Source organism: Elephas maximus, chromosome 5 (assembly GCF_024166365.1).
Source record: "Elephas maximus indicus isolate mEleMax1 chromosome 5, mEleMax1 primary haplotype, whole genome shotgun sequence".
NCBI lineage: Eukaryota > Metazoa > Chordata > Mammalia > Proboscidea > Elephantidae > Elephas > Elephas maximus.
This window is the reverse complement of record NC_064823.1, coordinates 72,736,679-72,756,183: the sequence shown is the minus strand read 5'-3', so window position 1 is coordinate 72,756,183 and position 19,505 is coordinate 72,736,679. Positions and strand designations below refer to the sequence as shown.

The window sequence follows — 19,505 nt, the reverse complement described above, 5'->3', positions numbered from 1 at the left end:
CAACAGCCACAGAAGCAGCAGTCAAGAAATCAAAAGACGCATTGCATTAGGTAAATCTGCTGCAAAGGACCTCTTTAAAATGTTGAAGAGCAAAGATGTCACCTTGAAGACTAAGGTGCACCTGACCCAAGCCATGGTATTTTCAGTCACATCACATGCGTGCGAAAGCTGGACAATGAAAAAGGAAGACCGAAGAAGAATTAATGCCTTTGAATTGTGGCGTTGGCAGAGAATATTGAATATACCGTGGACTGCCAGAAGAACGAATAAATCTGTCATGGAAGAAGTACAACCAGAATGCTCCTTAGAAGCAAGGATGGCAAGAGTGTGTCTTACATACTTTGGACATGTTGTCAGGAGGGATCAGTCTCTGGAGAAGGACACCAAGCTTGGCAAAGTACAGGGTTAGCGGAAAAAAGGAAGACCCTCAACGAGGTGGATTGACACAGTGGCCACAACAATGGGCTCAAGCATAACAATGATTGTGAGGATGGCACAGGACTGGGCAGTGTTTCGTTCTGTTATGAATAGGGTTGCTATGAGTCAGAACCGACTCGACGGCACCTAACAACAACAACAACAATTTACTCTTGCAAGTTTTTCTAGCTGACTATAAACCTTGAGGAAGAAGCATATTTAATGCATGTACAAAGGTTTATGTTTGGGCACTGGACAGATTTGGGTAACATAACTGTTACTATTTATGAAGGAGGTTCCTGGGTGGCACAAATGGTTTGTACCTGACTACTAACCTAGCGGTAGTCAAGAAGTCGAAAGACACATTGCATTGGGCAAATCAGCTGCAAAAGACCTCTTTAAAGTGTTGAAAAGCAAAGATGTCACCTTGAGGACTAAGGTTCACCTGACCAAAGCCATGGTATTTTCCATCACCTCATATGCATACAAAAGCTGGACAACGAATAAGGAAGACCGAAGAAGAGTTGATGCCTTTGAATTGTGGTGTTGAAGAAGAATTTTGAATATACCGTGAACGGCCAAAAGAACAGGTCTGTCTTGGAAGAAGTAAAACCAGAATGCTCCTTAGAAGCAAGGATGGTGAGACTACATCTCACATACTTTGGAACTGTTATCAGAAGGGATCAGTCCCTAGAGAAGGACATCATGCCTTGTAAAGTAGAGGGTCAGCGAAAAAGAGGAAGACTTTCAATGAGATGGATTGACACGGTGGCTGCAATAATGCACTCAAGCATAGCAACAATCAAGAGGATGGCGCAGGACTGGGCAGTGTTTCGTTCAGTTGTACATAGGTCGCTGTGAGTTGGAGCCTACTCGATGGCACCTAACAACAACAACAACTAACCTAAAAGTTGGTAGTTTGGACCTACCCAGCAGTACTGCTGAAAATAAGTCCTGGTGATCTGCTTCCATAAAGATTACAGCCAAAAAAATCCTATAGAGAAGCTCTACTCTGTAACACACAGGTTCGCCACAAGCTAGAATTGACTGTATAGAGCAAAAGGTTATTAGTGGATACTAGGGGCTGGAGAGAGAAGGGAATGGGGAGCTATTGGCTAACGGGTACAAAGTTTCTGTTTGAGGTCATGAAAAAGTGTTGGAAATAAATAGTGGTGATTGTTGCAAAACATACCATGCCCAAAATGACCCAGATTAAACAAGTTATTTCTGGGTCTTAATTTCTTCTCTTGAAAACCAAAAATGTTAGGGTATTTAAGGTCTCTTCCAACTCATCATCTGTGATCTGGTTATATACCGAGGGCCCTCAGCATCCTCTAATCTACTCACAGAAATAGGGAAGTGACGATCACTTACAGGTAAAGGCTTGAAGTTCCCATCCACTAAGTGGTAGTTTCCAGCTCCAAAGAACACTTGCCTCATCACCACTTCAATGCCCATTCTGGCTGACAGGCCCAATTTATCCAGCCACCTGGAACAGAGAGAGTCCCAGCTTTCTTCAGCTTTGGAAAACAAAATCATTCTAATAACATGCTATCCTGATTTAATCATCTATGTGGGAGACATTAACAGGAAGCCAGCCAGAAAAAGTGACGTTAAGTATAAATAAGTCATTTGAACGAAATGGACGCTATATAGGGCAGCAGTAGAATCCTTCCCTTCTCATCTTCCCATACTTCAGCATGATAACAAATCCTAGAAGCCTCTATATATACCATTAAGAAAGCAGGGAATCTCAGGCAGGGCAATACAACTTCTACAAAGCACAGTAGACAAATTCCCGTCTGAAAAGACAATTCCTCATCCTGTGAGGATAGTCCGACTCTTCCCCTGCTTCCCGCGTGAGGCCTGAGTAATAAAATGTGAAATAAATGGTATCACACCTAAAATTTGATGAACCCCCTTGCATCTTTGGTTAATGCTAAAACAAACACTTTGATTCTTTGCTGTAACCCCACACCCCCATCCCAACAGGACTGTGCTTTATTTTGGGCTTCTAAGAATGAGAATGGGAGAGGAAGAAAAATACGTCTTAACCCTCAAGTAGGATATAGAGCTATAAACTAGGAGTGTTTAACCTGTTGCCATCGAGTCAATTCCAACTCATAGTGACCCTACAGGACACAGCAGAACTGCCCAACAGGGTTTCCAAGGAGCAGCTGGTGGATTCGAATTGCCGATCTTTTGGTTAGCAGTCAAGCTCTTAACCACTGTGCCACCAGGTCTCTTAAGAGTGTTTAGAAGATCATTAAATGTAGGTAAATTAGTATTCTAAAGCAATCAAACTTGTGCTGGTTGGATAATGAGTTGATTTGGTAAATCTCTTAATTCATTGGAAGCCCTTTAGTGTGAGCTCATGCTTGAGGCTCCAAACTTCTTGGGAATCTTTGAGTACAGCTATGTATAATAAGTATCCTTCTCAGACTCAAAGCTCTAAGATGCACTCTTTACAATGTGCTTTGCCATGAATCTGAATCAAGTGGATGACAACTGGTTTGGCTTGGTTAATTAAGGAACAAAATTTCTAAACCAACTCATTCTTGCAACGATTAATTTAGGACACATTAAAGATGTCCAACAAGATTTAGTAAATCAATGCCTCGCAAAATCTGGCACAGATTTTGGGGCTCAGCCACAAACAGCCTCTTGATCTGGTTTTTGGCTGATGGGCTATTTCAACTGAACAGAAAGTAGGGGAATGGCTGCAATCTGATCTCAGAGGCGAGTGTTTTACTTACATAAAGCCAGCTGCGAAGGTGTTGGACAGCAAGGGCGCTCCCCCACCATATGCTGAGCTTGTTTCTCCTAACCAAACCTTCTTGTGGGGTCTGGTCTCCTCAACAACCTATGCAACAGGAAAGTCTCCATGGTAATTGCAAATAAACTGACCAACCACAATGCTGAAGACTTAACGACATTCAAAACATCGTGAACGGCGCTCATCTGTCCAATATAGTTACAAAAAACGTTTACCGTCATTTAAAAAAAAAAAAAGGTCATTTAGGTATTGGGCAATTTGCTTTTACTGGAATACTAGGGTGTGAAAAGAATGTAAACAAACCTGTTTTGATGGCTTATGATAGTTAATTCTACTAAAAGGCTGTTGAAAGCGTTTTTGACTTCTAATCAACATATATGGGTAAGGCCCTATGCTGAAGGGGAACCAAAGGTGAATAAGGCATAGTGCCTGGCCTCAATAAGCTCACACTTTAAGATCAGAAAAACATGCAAATTTAGATACCTGTAGAATTTAGAACTAGCTAGACTACAAAATAAGGACTCTGGTTTTATATTTAAAAACAGACTGTTACCTGAAAAATTTTTTGCGCAGATAAAATAAAAGTGTCCAGTACATCAGGGTTTAGAAAATCTTCTTTGGTAGCAATTCGTCCATTCAAATAGTAGCTAGATTATTCATAAAATATTCAGAAAACAAACTTTACTTTCTATTTTTCAGTTAATTGGCTGACCTTATTCTCTTTCCTACCTCCCCCACCCCCCTGCAATTTAGAAACAAAAGGCAGAATTTCTACTAGGGAGAGACTAAAATGGAAGGAGGACATGAAGAAGAGTCCATTCCATCGAAATAACTAGAAAATAGTTACTCTGTCTTGAAAAGACACGATCACAGTGCAGATACTTGTGGGCCTACCCAACCTTTGGAAATTATGTTTATTGATTCCATGGGTCAAGTGACAAAAAGTGCTTTAGTCTTATAGAAACCACCACATTCTTGAGAATAAATTTTAATTTTTGTTAATATAAAAATTCTAGTATTATATTGCTTGAGACACTATTTGTTTCTTGTTTGAATTAAAAACTCAATTAGCAGCTAAATGGAAATAATTTTTAGAGAAATAAGTAATAAGCAGAGCTAGCGATACTTTTCTAGTGAAAGAACAGGAGACGTACTTACTGATGCCATGTAACTGAATCAATCACACCTCCCCCAGCCTGCAGGAAACTAGAAAAAAAAAAATTCCATTTATGTCATCATTTAGTCCTCATATGAAAATAACTGAATATATGCACCAAGAGCTTTATTCCCTTGAAACAGGCTGGTTACTATAGGATCAGGCAAACACTAATTCCCTAATTCTAATATAAATTTTATCATAGGTGTCATTGGCCCCAGAACCCTTGGTATTGAATCAATGTTTCCTGTGTTGGTAAACATTGATAAAAAAAATTTTTTTGGTTAAAAAAAAAAAATCTAGTCAGGCAGTTAATAACACGTGGACTCTTCATCAGAGAGAAACGTGTCTTTTTTTTTCCTGTGGTGAAAATATACATAACAAAACATGGCATCTCAACAATATCCACATGTACAATTCAGTGACGCTGATTACATACTCCAAGTTGTGCAACCATTCTCGCTATCCTCTTCCAAATCATTCCACCAACATTAGCATAAACTCTAAACATTTATTTTTGAAAGTAGTTCTGCCTCCTCCAGCTCTTACCTTGTCAGCATCTTGACAGTCTTTCCTCGAGGCTGACCAACATCAGGGCCATAGAGTTTTGCATTTTTGAAACGGGACTTTCCTAGAAGTTTGTGCAACTCAATAAAATCTTCTCCTAACTGGAATCCATCAATGTAAATACCAGACTTCTTCAGAAAACTGTTAGGTTCTGAAAGACAGCAATTCTTAACATAATCCCTTATCTAGAAAATTTTTATTGAAAAGAAAATACACAGCAACATTTAAAAGTAACAAAATATTTTCCAAATTACAAAAACTTAGAATTCAAAGGCAAAAAAAAAAAAGAAAGAAAAGTAAAACATCTAGTTACAACGAAGGCATTTCAGAAAAAAAAAAAATGAAATTATGTAACTGAATGTGAGGGAGTATTAAACGAATTTGAAGTTAATAATGAGTATACTATGAGTCAGAATCTACTCAATGGCAATGGGTTTGGTTTTTGGTAATGGATATAATAGCTTAATATCTAAAAAAATCTCGAAAATAGTCTGTATCCAGTACTTAATAACCTAATTTCCTTGAGAAAAAAAAAACCCATTGCCATTGAGTCGATTCCAACTCATAGTGACCCTAAAGGACAGAGTAGAGCTGCTCCATAGGGTTTCCAAGGAGCGCCTGGAGGATTCAAACTGCTGACTTTTTGGCTAGCAGCCATAGCTCTTAACCACTATACCACCAGGGTTTCCTCAGGCAGGAGGGAGACATTTAAAAACTGATTTCTACAATAGAATTAAAAGCCTTGAGAATGTGTGCTCACAAATTATATGTGCAAGTAGGCCTGGAAGTAGTACAGATGAAGAGATAAGAAAGAGGCGCAGAAGGGAGGTAAGTGTCCAATTTACTTCACAAATATAGGCTCTTTCCTGCTCCCTTCCCCTTCACCATGGAAACTAGGCCTTCTCTTTGTAAATGGGGCCCAGTAAAGAGGGAAACATGATGGTATCACTCTGTTATCTTGCTCTGAAGATCTGAAGGAGTTGGGAGGGTAGGGTAGAAAAGTAAGGAAGGAAGGGTACATAGATGGGTAAGGATGAGTTAAAATGACATCTATTTATATGGTTGTAACAAAATTGTTCAGCACTTGGCTAAGATCTGATTGCCTCTACCCTTCTGTCTTAGTCATCTAGTGCTGCTATAACAGAAATACCACAAGTGGATGGCTTCAACAAACAGAAGTTTATTCTCTCACAATCTAATAGGCTAGAAGTCCAAATTCAGGGTGCCAGCTCCAGGGGAAGGCTTTCTCTCTGTCTTGGCTCTGGAAGAAGGTCCTTGTCATCAATCTTTCCCCAGAGGAGGAGCTTCTCAGAGCAGGAACCTCGGGTCCAAAGAACACGCTCTGCTCCCAGCATTGCTTTTTTGGTGGTATGAGGTCCCCCATCTCTCTGCTTAGATCTCTCTTTTATATCTCAAAATAGATTGGTTTAAGACACAACTGAATCTTATAGATTGAGTCCTGCCTCATTAACATAACTGCCTCTAATCCTGCCTCATTACCATCATATAGGTAGGATTTACAACACATAGAAAAATCATATCAGATGACAAAATGGTAGACAATCACACAATACTGGGAATCACGGCCTAGGCAAGTTGACACAAATTTTGGAGGGACACAATTTAATCCATGACATTCCACCCTTTGGTCCCTCAAAATTCATGTCCTTGCCACAGGTAAAACACATTTACCTCATCATATCATAGCAAAACTCTTAAATCAACTCGAAGTCCAAAATCCAAAAATTTGTCTTCATCCATGAAACCAAGAATAGAAGTTATCTGCTTCCAAACTACAATGGTGGAAGGCACAAGCTAGACACCTTCACTACAAATGGTAGAAACTGGAGGGAAAGAAGGGATAACAGGCAGCAAGCAAGTCTGCAGAACACATTACTTTAACTTTCAAGGCTTGAAGATAATCCTCTGTTCTCTGAGACCATTTAGACAACGGCCCTGCCCTCCAAACTCTAGGTATTGGCCACATTCTCCGGATTCTGAGTGGAGGCCCCTGGGCCCTGGGCTTCAGCTCTGCCTTCCAGGCTCACTGGAAGGGCAAGCAATTCTACTGCCTCGAATTTGGGTGGCCCCATTCTCCTCGTCCATCTGAGTGGCAACTCCGCCCTTTGAGATCCCAGAAGTCGTGGTTATACCCTTTGAGGCTGAGGCAGCTCTGCTTCCTGTGTTCCTTGTCTGTTCAGCTTCTGCTTCCTGGTTCCTTGGTATCTGGAGCCCTGGGGCCTCTCCACCCAATTCCGCCCGGCTGGGGCAAGTGTTCCAAAGCTCTTTAGTTCTACAAGTAAGTACCTGGAGGCACCCTACTCCACAAGTAAACTTCAGCCGGAAGGCACTCAGCTCTCTTGCTCCGTGGGTCGGCAGGCCTAACTCCACCTATAAGTGCTCAGAGGCACCCCACTCTGCCAGGAAGCCTCCTGCCAAAGGCACTCGGCTCTCTCCCTCTGTGGCTGGGCTCCAGCACTGTCTCGTGCTGGTCTCCTGGTCCTGCTGCTTCTGTTTCTCTGCTGCTGCCATTTCTGCCCTTCAACCTTGTTTTCTGTGCTTCAACTTGCCAGTTATTCTCTGCAACCTGATCTCAAAGTCTGCTGGTAGACTTTGTCATAACACATAACACATAGACATGTATCTTACTTTGCTTGTTTTCTCATTGGTCTGGCTCCCTATTTCTAGAGAGAAAGTTCCAAGAGAGTAAGGGCCTTGCTCTGGAGTCAGACTGCTGGGTTCAAATCCCAGGTCCTCTACTTAGTTGCACAGCATCATACAGATATTTTCCTAACGTTTTTGTGCCTCTTTTCTCATCCATAAAATGAGGGTCATAATTATATCCACCTCAAAAATAAAACAAAACAAAAACCAGTTGCCTTCAAGTCAATTCTGACTCATACTGACTCTATAGAACAGAGTAGAACTGCCCCATAGGGTTGCCAAGGCTGTAATACTTACAGAAGCAGGCTGCCACGTCTTTCTCCCTAGGAGCAGCTGGTGGGCTCTAACTGCTGACCTTTCAGTTGGCAGCTGAGTGCTTTAACCACTATACCACCAGGGTTCCTCTATATCCACTTCAGGGGTGATTATAAAGATCGAGTAAGTTAATACCTATGAAATGCTCAGAACAGTGCCTGGCATATAGTATGTGCTCATCATATTATTATAGCTCATTTCCCTTTTTATCTTCAGTTCCATTGGCTGGTATATGAAAAGAGCACATTTGAGTGAATGTGATTAGTTATTAACACTTTAGTTAGAATCCATAAATTCCTTATAAAAGGAGGGAAGAAGGAGACGACCAAGAGCCTGACCATGTAGAATTCTTTACTGGAAACTTCTTGACAGAGTGAGTACTTCCTGAGGGTTGGGATGGGGTTGCTCAGATTAACTGACACGTTGAGAAACAGAGAAAGGAATGGAAAGGTAAAAGCAAACTGCCCACTTCACAGTTTTGTTGCGTCCAGCCTGCTAAGCATAACAGGTTGAAGAGGCTCCAAAAATCTCAAGAGAACCTGGGAGCTGTAGAGTTTGCTGGCTCCAGCTGGCTGTTTTCAACTCAAACATAACATAAACTGGGTTTAACAGTACGTGCTCGGATACATAAAGGTGTTTTCTGCCATAAGTGCCTCTAAAAGTTGTATTGTTGAGCACTGTCAAGAATGTGCCCACGCAGAAGTATATTTGCTAATATTAAAAAGAAAGTCATGAATCATTTAATGCCAAAGGAGAATCTCCCTACTAATGAAATGTTCCTGGAAATACTCACCATTGCCTAGTTCCCAAGAAATGTTATAACTTTTGGAAGAACAGTAGCCCAGCAGCAACTTCGCATTAGAATTGTTCCAGTGCAAATCTGGGGTTCTTAATAACGCATTTAGGCCAAAGATCAGGTCCAGTCCTGAGCAATTTGCAAAACTGTAGAGCATATCCACTGAACTTCCTGAAAGAAAAATGTTGCAATTTAATGGTTACTATCTGGCACCACTGTAAAGAAAACCTCCAGATTTGTTCTTCATAATAATTGCTATTTGTCAAATTTAAGGAATTCCAGTCCTAATAAGTGACCATAATTATGTCTAAGAGATAACAAAATTGGACTAGCCAAACCAAACCTGTAGCTGTCAAGTTGATTCCAACTCATCGCGACTCTATATGACAGAGGAGAACTGCCCCATAGAGTTTCCAAGGAGCGCCTGGTAGATTCAAACTGCTAACCTTTTGGTTAGCAGCCATAGCACTTAGACGCTATGCCACCAAGGTTTCCAAAATTAGCCTGGCAAATTAAAAAAAAATCAATCTGACTTTATTTGCTTCAGCTGACACCATGGAAGGTACCAGAAGCTTTGGTGTGACACTCAGGTTTTGTTTAAGTGAACCCAGATGAATTAGAAACCAAACGGTGGTTTCAATAGGCAGTGTTCAATATACATAGGCCAGGCCTTTATTGGTCAACATAAACCCCACTCTTCATAATCTAAATCTCTCTACTCACAAACTTACTCACAAATTATTTGGGTAAATTTATTTCTATTTAAAACAAATTTTTGAAAAATTCCTGTGCCTGATTTATTATTTTATTAATTTAAAGGGAATAGAATTTTACATTAAAAATTAGCCATGAGAACATCAATTTAAGGGTAATGGCTTCACAACTGATTAATGTAATTGACATCACTAAGCTGCACACCTCAAAATTTTTGGATTGGCAAATGTTGTGTTATATATATTCTTATTAAAAAAAAAAAAGTAGGTGTTGAGGTTGCTTATGTACAACCAAACACCACACGAAATTTGCTTTCTTGGTTTGGAGGTTTAGGGTCATGGTTTCGAGAGACATCCCAATCAATTGGCCTAAATATTGTTTCTCAGTACTTCTGTTCTACCTTCTAGTTTGTTACACAGTGACTGGGGTCTTAAAACCTAGCAAGTGGCCATCCAAAGTACAATTGGTCTTTCTAAATAAGAAGGAGAGTCAGGAATTGAAGGAGAAAATTGAATGCATGTCTGGTTATTTCCACGAAATAACCTCCTTTGTCATGAGACCAGAAGAATTGAATAGTCCCTGGCTACCATTACTGAACATGTTGATCAAAAACTCTATAGAAGAATCCTGATCAAAAGGGGGGAAATGAAGAACAGAATTTCAAATTCTCAATTGAACATAGCTTTCTGGAGCCATTATGCAGCTTTCTGGAGCCACTGAGGCTGAATGAAGCCCAAAACTATTTCTCTGATATAATTTTTGAAGCTTAAAATTTAATCTAAAACTATTCCCTAAAATCTTCTTTGAGCCAAAAATAGCTTATCTTAATTTGTAAAGTACATCTGCTTTGAGCTTTGCGCTCTTTTAAAGAATTATCTTTGTGAGATGAAATTGACAACAGCAACTGGAAAGGTTGGATTGGAAGCTTAGGGGGCAGTGAGTTTAAGATAATGGTGGAATAATTGGGAAAAGGGTAGTGAGAAGAGTAGTACAACTTGAAGAATGTAATGAATGTCACTGAATTGTACATGTAGAAATTGGTGAAATGGTGTATCTTAGACTACGTGTACTTTAACCAAAAACAAATTTTTTTTTAATTAGCCATGAGAAGACACTAAAGCTGTTGTTTCCAAACTGTGTGCCAAGGCACCCTAGGGAACCAGAGTAAATTTGCAGATATGATTGCTAGATTTAGCGAATAAAAATACAGGATACCTAGTTAAATTTGAACTTCCAATAAATAACTAATATTGTTTAGTGAATGTATATCCGAAGTAATACTTGGGACATACTTAGACTGAAAAATTATTTGTTGTTTATCTGAATTTCAAATTTAACTAGTCGTCCTGTATTTTATCTGGTAACCACACTTACAGGGGCATAGCAGGATCTGTGACATTTTCAAGGGAAACACATCAACATCTGTCGGACATGACAGGAACTATTACAATCAGATTGTTTGGATCTAACAATTTACTAATTGAAACTGTTGGGTATTTCTTTTAGGAATTTCTTTTGGCCTAGGTGTGCTATGAAGAAAATTACTGCGATATTAAAAAAAAAAAAAGGTACCATAAATGTTTGGAAACTTCTGTATTCAGCTTTTTCTTTTTTTATTTTTTAACCATTATCTAGTCTATGATTAGGAGTCCCTGGGTGGTACAAACGGTTAACGTACTCGGCTGCTAGCTGAAAGGCTAATGGTTCGAGTTCACCCAGAGGAGCCTCAGAAGAAGGTCCTGGCGATCTACTTCTGAAAAAATAGAAAATCTGCCATTGAAAGCGGCACGGAGCACGGTTCTGCTCTGACACACATGGGTGCCATGAGTCGGGATCCACTGGGCAGCAGCTGGTTTTTGTTGGTAGTCTGTGATTGCTTTTTGAGAGTGGTGCCAAGGTACGCTTGAGCGCTGTCTTTAAATCAGTTATCATATGCATAATAAGCCCATGCAATTTTCCTGCCCATTTATTTGTTAAACAGAAATTCACTCTTGAACTCTCCTGGTTTAAAAAAATCTCTCTACCTACCTACCTACCTATCTATCTGGCCAACTTATACCCTTCCTTATTAACATTAGCTTTGTTTTTATTTTGTTTCTAAGTCTTCGGCCTGAATCACTTGAGTAGCCGTAGAAGTGAAACCCTGAATTTAATGTTGCCTAGAAAAGCCGAGGGGCAGAAACTAGAAGCTGCTTTGGGGTTTTTGATATTGGCTGTGTCACCGCTCCCACAGGACTATTCCTATCATCGAGGAGCTATAGACATTACCGTTTAAAAAGCTCTCCTGGGTCCTGTGGCCCAGTATTGCACGGGACTTTAGAGCCACAGGTTAGCTCATATGGAGCCTTTGGGGTCATTTGTACCCTCTGCCTCCATTTTTTTTTTACCAGAAATGGAGACAAGAAATTAAGTGATTCGCCCTGTATCACAGATCTATTTGGTGACAGCGCCATCACTAGAACTTGTTACAAAGGGGTGACTCAAATACCTTAGTCACAACTACATTTTAGGCTTATATATTGCAAAGTCATGTTGTAGAAAGTGCCCTGGCTCAGGAATTGTAAGACCTGTATTCCAGGTCTGGTTCTCCCACTTATAAGCTGTATGATCAGGGGTAATACCTTTAGCCTGCATAAGCCTCAGTTACAGATCTACAGTCCTGGAACAGCCACCATCACTCTGCCTGCCTCACGTAGCTGAGGTTTAATCAACACACGTGAAACAGTTTTTAAACAGTAAAAGGCCTCACAAACATAAAGCACCATTATTGCCTCACCCCTTCACAAAGATTACGGCATTTTCAAAACTCCTGGGAGGTTTGCATTTTAGAGTATTTATTCAATTCGTATTTTACCCCTCTCTATTCCTTCTTCCAAATGAACTTGGAAATTTATGTAGCTTGAAATTCTAATATAGTCACCTATAACATAATAAAGGAGCCATGGCGGCTCAATGGTTAAGTGCCTGGCTGCTAGCCAAATGATTGGCAGTTAGAACCCACCCAAAGGCTAGGGAGAAAGACGTGGCAATCTGCTCCCGTACAGATTACAGCCTAGAAAACCCTATGAGGCAGTTGTACTCAGTCACGTGGGGTTGCTATGAGTTGGAATTGATCTGATGGCACCTAACAACAAAAACAAATAACATAACATCTTCTAGAATAAGGGCACTATATTACTGAATTCAAATCTACTCTTCAAAAAAAAAAAAAAACTAGAAAAATCACCCAGTCTCCCTCTTCCTCCCCTCCTCAAATAAAAAGAACAATAACAACAACAAAAAAAAAAACCAAAATGAAACAAAACTGACACTAAACGCCCTATCCCCAGTCACTTTCCATACTCTTATCTCTTAAAAATGAGAGTAGGAAGAACCTGGGATGAAAATAATCTAGATGACACATTAAAAATGGTGCTGATTCTTTCTCTTGCATTATCCCTGTCTATGCTTAAGTAAGTGTGTTCAGGATCCAGTGTGGGAGTGGGTGTTGGAGATGGAGGAGCGGGGTGATGAGGAAGAGAGGTGAGGAAGGAGAACAAAGAATTATCTCCTTAAATATGATTATATTAATAAAATTGTTTTTTATTAATAAAGGAGTCACACCCGAAATTACATCTGTAATGATGCTTCCTTTTCCTGCCTAAACAGGTTTGTCATGTGAGTTTATGGCTTCATGAACATACTATCTAAGGGGATCTGTATTAGAAAATTTACCCATATCCTCTGGGACACCTGACGAAGCATGCAAGATGCAGGCCACTGATTGAACAACGTCCTCGCCACACACTTTTGCTACATCTTCTGTCATACGATGCCACTCCAAGTTACTTGGCCATTACCAATCTCAGCCATGGATCCAGAACAATGTGTGAAAACACTGAGATACTTGTCACTATAATGAGTAGGTGCTCAGGCTAAACACAGTAGATTTCTATCTTTTTGTTTCTGACACGTGCAGATTAAAATAAAACATTTTAAACCAGAAGTTAATTGTTTCCAAATATGGAAGTATCTTACTGCAGAAATAAAATATCTGTATTTGTGATACATTTTAGCAGCCAACAGGGCGGCTAGAGTTATACTGACCCAGTTACATTGTTAGCAAAAGACGGCCTTTCTTCTCCTGTAGACTTGCACCATAATGAGTTTTTACAAATGAGGCCTTATTACTGGGGGTATTTCTTGTACTTTCTGTCACTTTTCTAATGGGATCTGAGAATGCCTTGCCTTATACCAAAGTCCATTCATTTGCAGATCACGTTTATTAAAGCGTCAGAGTAGTTGCCCCCTCTTTAAAAGGCAAAAAATATTTTAGAGGACTACACTAGCTATTCCGAAAAAAACCCAAACCAAACCGGTTGATGTAAAGTCGATTCCGACTCATAGCAACCCTACAGGACAGAGTAGAACTGCCCCGTAGAGTTTCCAGCACTAGCTATTAGTAACCAAAAAAAAAAAAAAAAAAAAAGCAACCCATTGCCATTGAGTCGATGCCAACTCATAGGGACCCTATAGGACAGAGTAGAGCTGCCCCATAGGGTTTCCAAGAAGCATCTGGTGGATTTGAACTGCTGACCTTTTGGTTAGCAGCCGAGCTCTTAACCACTGAGCCACCAGAGCTCCATCTATTAGCATATAACCTATTTTCTGATTCCTCATGTGTCATATTTGTCCTACGCTTCATGAATAAATAATATATATGTTAAAAAATCCATCTGACACACTGAAATTCAGGCAGTGTACAGTAAAATCTTACAAAGACAAATAATTTATTTTAAATAAAAACTCGTTGCTGTCGAGTTGATTTCAACTCATAGTGACCCTATAAGACAGAGTAGAACTGCCCTATAGGGCTTCCAAGACTATAATCTTTTCAGAAGCAGATTGTCACATCTTTCTCCCATGGAGAGGCTGGTAGGTTCTAACCACTGACCTTTTGGTTAGCAAGCAAGCATTCTAAGCACTGCAGAACAAGGGCTTCACTTTAAATAACGTACTTTTAAAATTTTTGAGTAACTCAAATTAAAGGAGTCCTGGTGGCTGAGTGGTTAAGTGCTCAGCTGCTAGCTGAAAGATTGGTGGTTGGAACTCACAATCAGCTTTGAGGGAGAAAGATGTGGCAGTTTGCTCCCGTAAAGATTTACAGCCTTGGAAACCCTATGGGGCAGTTCTGTTCTGTCCTATAGGATCGCTGTGAGTTGGAATTGACTTGATGTCAATGGTTTTTTTTTTTTTTTTTTCCAATGGGTTTGGTTTTCGTAACCCAAATTAAGTTAACTTCAAGATAATTTATTTTTCAAAAGTAAAAAAAGACAATTTTAGAGTATTTGAGCAAGTAATTTCCTTAACGAAGATTTAGGGAAACAACATCCCCTGTTGTCATTGCCGTTAGGTGTCATCAAGAATGAAACACTGCCCCGTCCTGCGCCATACTCACAATCGTTGTTATACTTGAGTCCATTGTTGCAGTCACTGTGTTAGCTGGCCTTCTACTTTACCAAGGATGATGTCCTTCTCCAAGGACTGATCCCTCCTGATAACATCTCTGATGTAAGATGTAGTCTCACCAGGCTTGCTTTTAAGGAGCATTCTGGCTGTATTTCTTCCAGGACAGATTTGTTTGTTCTTTTGACAGTCCATGGTATATTTAGTATTCTTCTACAATACCGTAATTCAAAGGCATCAATTCTTCTTCAGTCTTCCTTATTCATTGTCAAGCTTTCCCATGTATATGATGCAATTGAAAATACCATGGCTTGGTGCACCTTAGTCTTCAAGGTGACATCTTTGCTTTTCAGCACTTTAAAGAGGTCTTTCACAGCAGACTTCCCAATGCAATGCAACTCTTGATTTCCTGACTGCTGTTTCCATGGGCGTGGATTGTGAAATCCTTGACAACGTCAACCTTTTCTTTGTTTATCATGATGTTGCTTATTGGTCCAGTTGTGAGAATTTTTATTTTCTTTACGTTGAGGTGTAATCCATACTGATGGCTGTAGTCTTTGATCTTCATCAGTAAGTGCTTCAAGTCCTCTTCACTTTCAGCAAGCAAGGTTGTGTTATCTGCATAATGCAGGTTGTTAATGAGTCTTCCTCCAATCCTGATGCCCTGTTCTTCTTCATATAGTCCATCTTCTTGGATTATTTGCTCAGCATACAGATTGAATAGGTATGGTGAAAGAATACAACCGTGACACACACCTTTCCTGACTATAAACCATGCAGTATCCCCTTGTTCTGTTTGAACAACTGCCTCTTGATCTATGTACTGGCTCCTCATATGTACAATTAAGTGTTGTGGAATTTCCATTCTTCGCAATGTTATCCATAATTTGCTATGATCCACACAGTCAAATGCCTTTGCGTAGTCAATAAAACACAGGTAAACATCTTTCTGGTATTCTCTGCTTTTAGCCAGGGTCCATCTGACATCAGCAGTGATATTCCTGGTTGCATGTCCTCTTCTGAATCTGGCCTGAATTTCTCTGTTGATATACTGCTGCAGCTGCTTTTGAATGATATTTAGCAAAATTTTACTTTCGTGTGATATTAATGATATTATTTGATAATTTCTGCATTCAGTTGGATCACCACTCTTGAGAATAGGCATAAATATGGGTCCCTTCAAATCAGTTGGCCAGGTAGCTGTCTTCCAAACCTCCTGGCCTAGATGAGTGAGTGCTTCCAGGGCTGCATCCATTTGGTGAAACATCTCAATTGATATAAAACACCAGTTTACAAATAAAAGTGCATTTCAGAGTTAAATAAGAATTGTTTGTTTCATATGCCTTAAAGACCATAGGTGACAATACGTCTGATTTCAAAGACGGGAAGACTGTATCAGTGAATGGAAATAAACCTCCAGTTAGTTGAGCTAGTCCTGTATTTGGAAAGCTAGAGGAAAGAAAACGAGAAAGACGTCTGATGGCCAGGACTCTACTCAGGATTCCTTGGCTAATGATACACACCAACTTATAATAGGGGTTCTCTCTGGGGAGGGGTGATGGGCTGGGCAAGGAGCTGTGAAGGACTTTCACATGGCAGCCTTTATATATTTCTTGTATTTTACTTTTCTGTGAGGCATATGGAATTCTGGTGGTGCAGTGGTTAAGAGGTTGGCTGCTAATCAAAAGGTTGGCAGTTCAAATCTACCAGCTGCTCCATGGAAGCCCTATCGGGCAGGTCTACTGTCCTACAGGATCACTATAGGGTCACTATAGGGTATGAATCAGAATTGACTCTATAGCAGTATGTATGGTATAGGTATGAGGAATATATTCAGTTTCCTTGACTTCCTAGTTCTACAGAGCAGTGAAGATCATTATCAGCTTGTGAATGTTGGATTTCTGTATTTCACCTGATGGCAACAAACAAAGCCAGATTAAAAAAAGAAAAACAGACAAAGTTTTTGAGTTCAAGATTTCCCATTAACTCCAGATAGCGTTTAAGTACTATACAGTTTTACCGTAGAAGCACTGGTGGCACAGTGGTTAAGCACTGTGCAAAGTCCCTGGATGGTACAAAAGGTTAATGTGCTGAGCTGCTAACCAAAACGTTGGAGGTTTGCTTTGCGTCTACCCATAGGCACCTCGGAAGAAAGGCCTAGTGATCTACTTTCAAAAAAAGCAGCTTAAAACCCTATGGAGCACAGTTGTCTGACACACATGGGGTCACCAAGAGTTAGATTGACTTGGTGACAACTGGTTACAGCTTTATACAATAGGTACTCAAGGATTATTAGATTCAAGCCCTAGTCCAAATTATCCAAATATTCTGAGGGCTGGGACACCTGCAGGGTGCTTTTCATTTCTTACTTGAGTAGGTGCTGTTCTTGAACTTTTTCCGATACTCTTCTCTGAGTAGCAGCTGTTCCTGGAAGGGCCATTCCAACTGTAACCTCTTTTCCACATCAGAGGGGATGGATCCAGATTTGCAAATATCTGCAAATTCAAAAAAGAATTTAGAGAATCTACTTTCACAGTGGTAAGGTTGAAATTCTGTACATATATTTACTTAACTGTTTATTCGACTAACGCAGGATAATTAAGTTTCTGGTTATTAGGTATGAGATCTGAGAAAGATATAATCTTGCTGATGAACCAGTCACCACAAAAACTAACCAAGGGGTAGGTTTCCTAGGACACACTGGACATACACTGAAGCCAGGTACAGTGGACATAACTTCAAACTATGTAATAATTTACAAGTCTCCTCTGAAGGCTGATTTCCTAGAGGAACTACAGAAGAAAATGTAGCTCAGTTCTCCTAAGGTTCATCTTCAAAATACAGTGACACCTGTGAGAGCCACAGTCAACGGGACTGCCTTGTTTTTGGGGTCTTGCAAGTTTTTCACCTTTTACAGGGTAAGGCTTTTTTCCACTTTTCTGTCGCACTCAGTTAATGGAAAATACTTAGTTTTCCTTCTCTGACAGGTTTCTGCCTTACACAGTGTCTTAGTCACCTAGTGCTACTGTAACAGAAATACCACAAGTGGATGGATTTAACAAAGAGAAATTTATTCTCTCACAGCCTAGTAGGCTACAAGACCAAATTCAGGGCGTCGGCTCCAGGGGCAGGCTTTCTTTCTCTCTCTGTCAGCTCTGGAGGAAGGTCTTTGTCATCAATCTTTCCGTGATCTGGGAGCATCTCAGCCGAGGAACCTCAGGTCCAAAGGACGCGCTCTGCTCCCTGCACTGCTTTCTTCGTGGTATGAGGTCCCCCCTCTCTGCTTGCTTCCCTTCCCTTTCATCTCTTGAGAGATAAAAGGTGGTACAGGCCACACCCCAGGGAAACTCCCTTTACACTGGATCAGGGATGTGACCTGGTTGAGGGTGTTACAATCCCACCCTAATGCTCTTTAACATAAAATAACAATCACAAAATGGAGGACAACCACACAATACTGGGAATCATGGCTTAACCAAGTTGACACATATTTTGGGAGGACACAATTCAATCCATGACACACAGGTTCCAGTTTTACTGTACCTGGACTACATCTGCTTTTTGGTAATTTCCTCTCATCATAATGAAAGGTAGGCCCAGAAATGTTGACTTTTTTCCCTTTAAATTTGGTATCATCAAAGATTCTGGGATCACAACAGGCAGATCTGGAAAACCTGCCTCTGTCCTGTCAGGCAGACTAGGTTTCTTTATCATAAAACAGTAGGGCTGCCCACACTCACTGCCAGGGCCGGCTGAACCGGCCAGTGACTTCCTTTCTGGGAAGATGCACATTCTGGCTTTCTGGCAGCCTCAATCATCCCTGTGCTCAGAAAGGATGTTTCAGAGGCACTAGGATAATTCCAGTGAACCCACACAGGATGAAGGAGACTGATGAGCAAAGGACAGTTTCCTGCTTAAGAGGTCTTTTGAAAGCATGTGACTGGTGGGAAAGAGCCAAATCTAAACATAAATTGCTTCCAACTTATTCAAGTTACTCTGCTTTTTTCCTATTTTTTCCAATTACTATTCTGATCAGCTGATTAGCTGTTCTAACTACTTCTTCTTTCCTAAAAAAAATACTTAATATATGAGTTAATGAAATATTATTAATATGTACATGGTACACACATAATTAAATGGTACATACAATCTTTTAAATGGTATTTAATATTTTAAATATTTTAAAATAATTTAAATAATATTTTATTTCTAGCAATAATAAAAATATTTATTATTTTTATTACAAATGAACTTCCATTTGATGTCTGAATAACACTTAGAAAGACGCAAGGCAAATTCTTGGGACTCCCTAGGACAGGGTTCTCAGGTGAGGCCTAGCCTTCTAAAATCAGAATCACCTGAGGAGCTTGTTAAAATTGGAACCTAAGGGTGAAGCCCTGGTGGCACAAGAGGTTTGTGATCAGCTGCTAACCCAAAGGCTGGAAGCTTGAACTCACCTAGCAGCACCACAGAAGAAAGGCCTAGGGAACTGCTTCCATAAAAATTACTGCCAAGAAAACCTTCTAGAGCAGTCGACTTTGCAGCACATCAGGTCACCATGAGTCAGAGGCTAACTCAATGACAGCTAACAACAACGAAGAGTGAAGCCCACAACTCTCAAAATTCAAAAGCACCCCAGGTGATTACACATAGTC

The 19,505-nt window shown here is 40.2% G+C and overlaps 2 protein-coding genes across 2 annotated transcripts in view; both read right to left on the bottom strand.

Moving 5' to 3' along the window:
- HELQ (helicase, POLQ like) overlaps positions 1-19,505 on the bottom strand; it is a 508,107-nt gene that overhangs the window by 332,406 nt on the left and 156,196 nt on the right. The gene's annotated exons all lie outside the window — the stretch shown is intronic.
- Positions 1-19,505, bottom strand: part of HPSE (heparanase) — a 44,619-nt gene that overhangs the window by 13,103 nt on the left and 12,011 nt on the right. The window contains exons 3-9 of the mRNA XM_049885867.1: positions 17,220-17,345; positions 8,689-8,862; positions 4,899-5,067; positions 4,352-4,399; positions 3,747-3,840; positions 3,174-3,280; positions 1,792-1,906 (exon numbers count right to left, since the gene is read on the bottom strand). Coding sequence (XP_049741824.1) covers positions 1,792-1,906; positions 3,174-3,280; positions 3,747-3,840; positions 4,352-4,399; positions 4,899-5,067; positions 8,689-8,862; positions 17,220-17,345 — 833 coding nt within the window. The remainder of the gene's footprint in view (positions 1-1,791; positions 1,907-3,173; positions 3,281-3,746; positions 3,841-4,351; positions 4,400-4,898; positions 5,068-8,688; positions 8,863-17,219; positions 17,346-19,505) is intronic.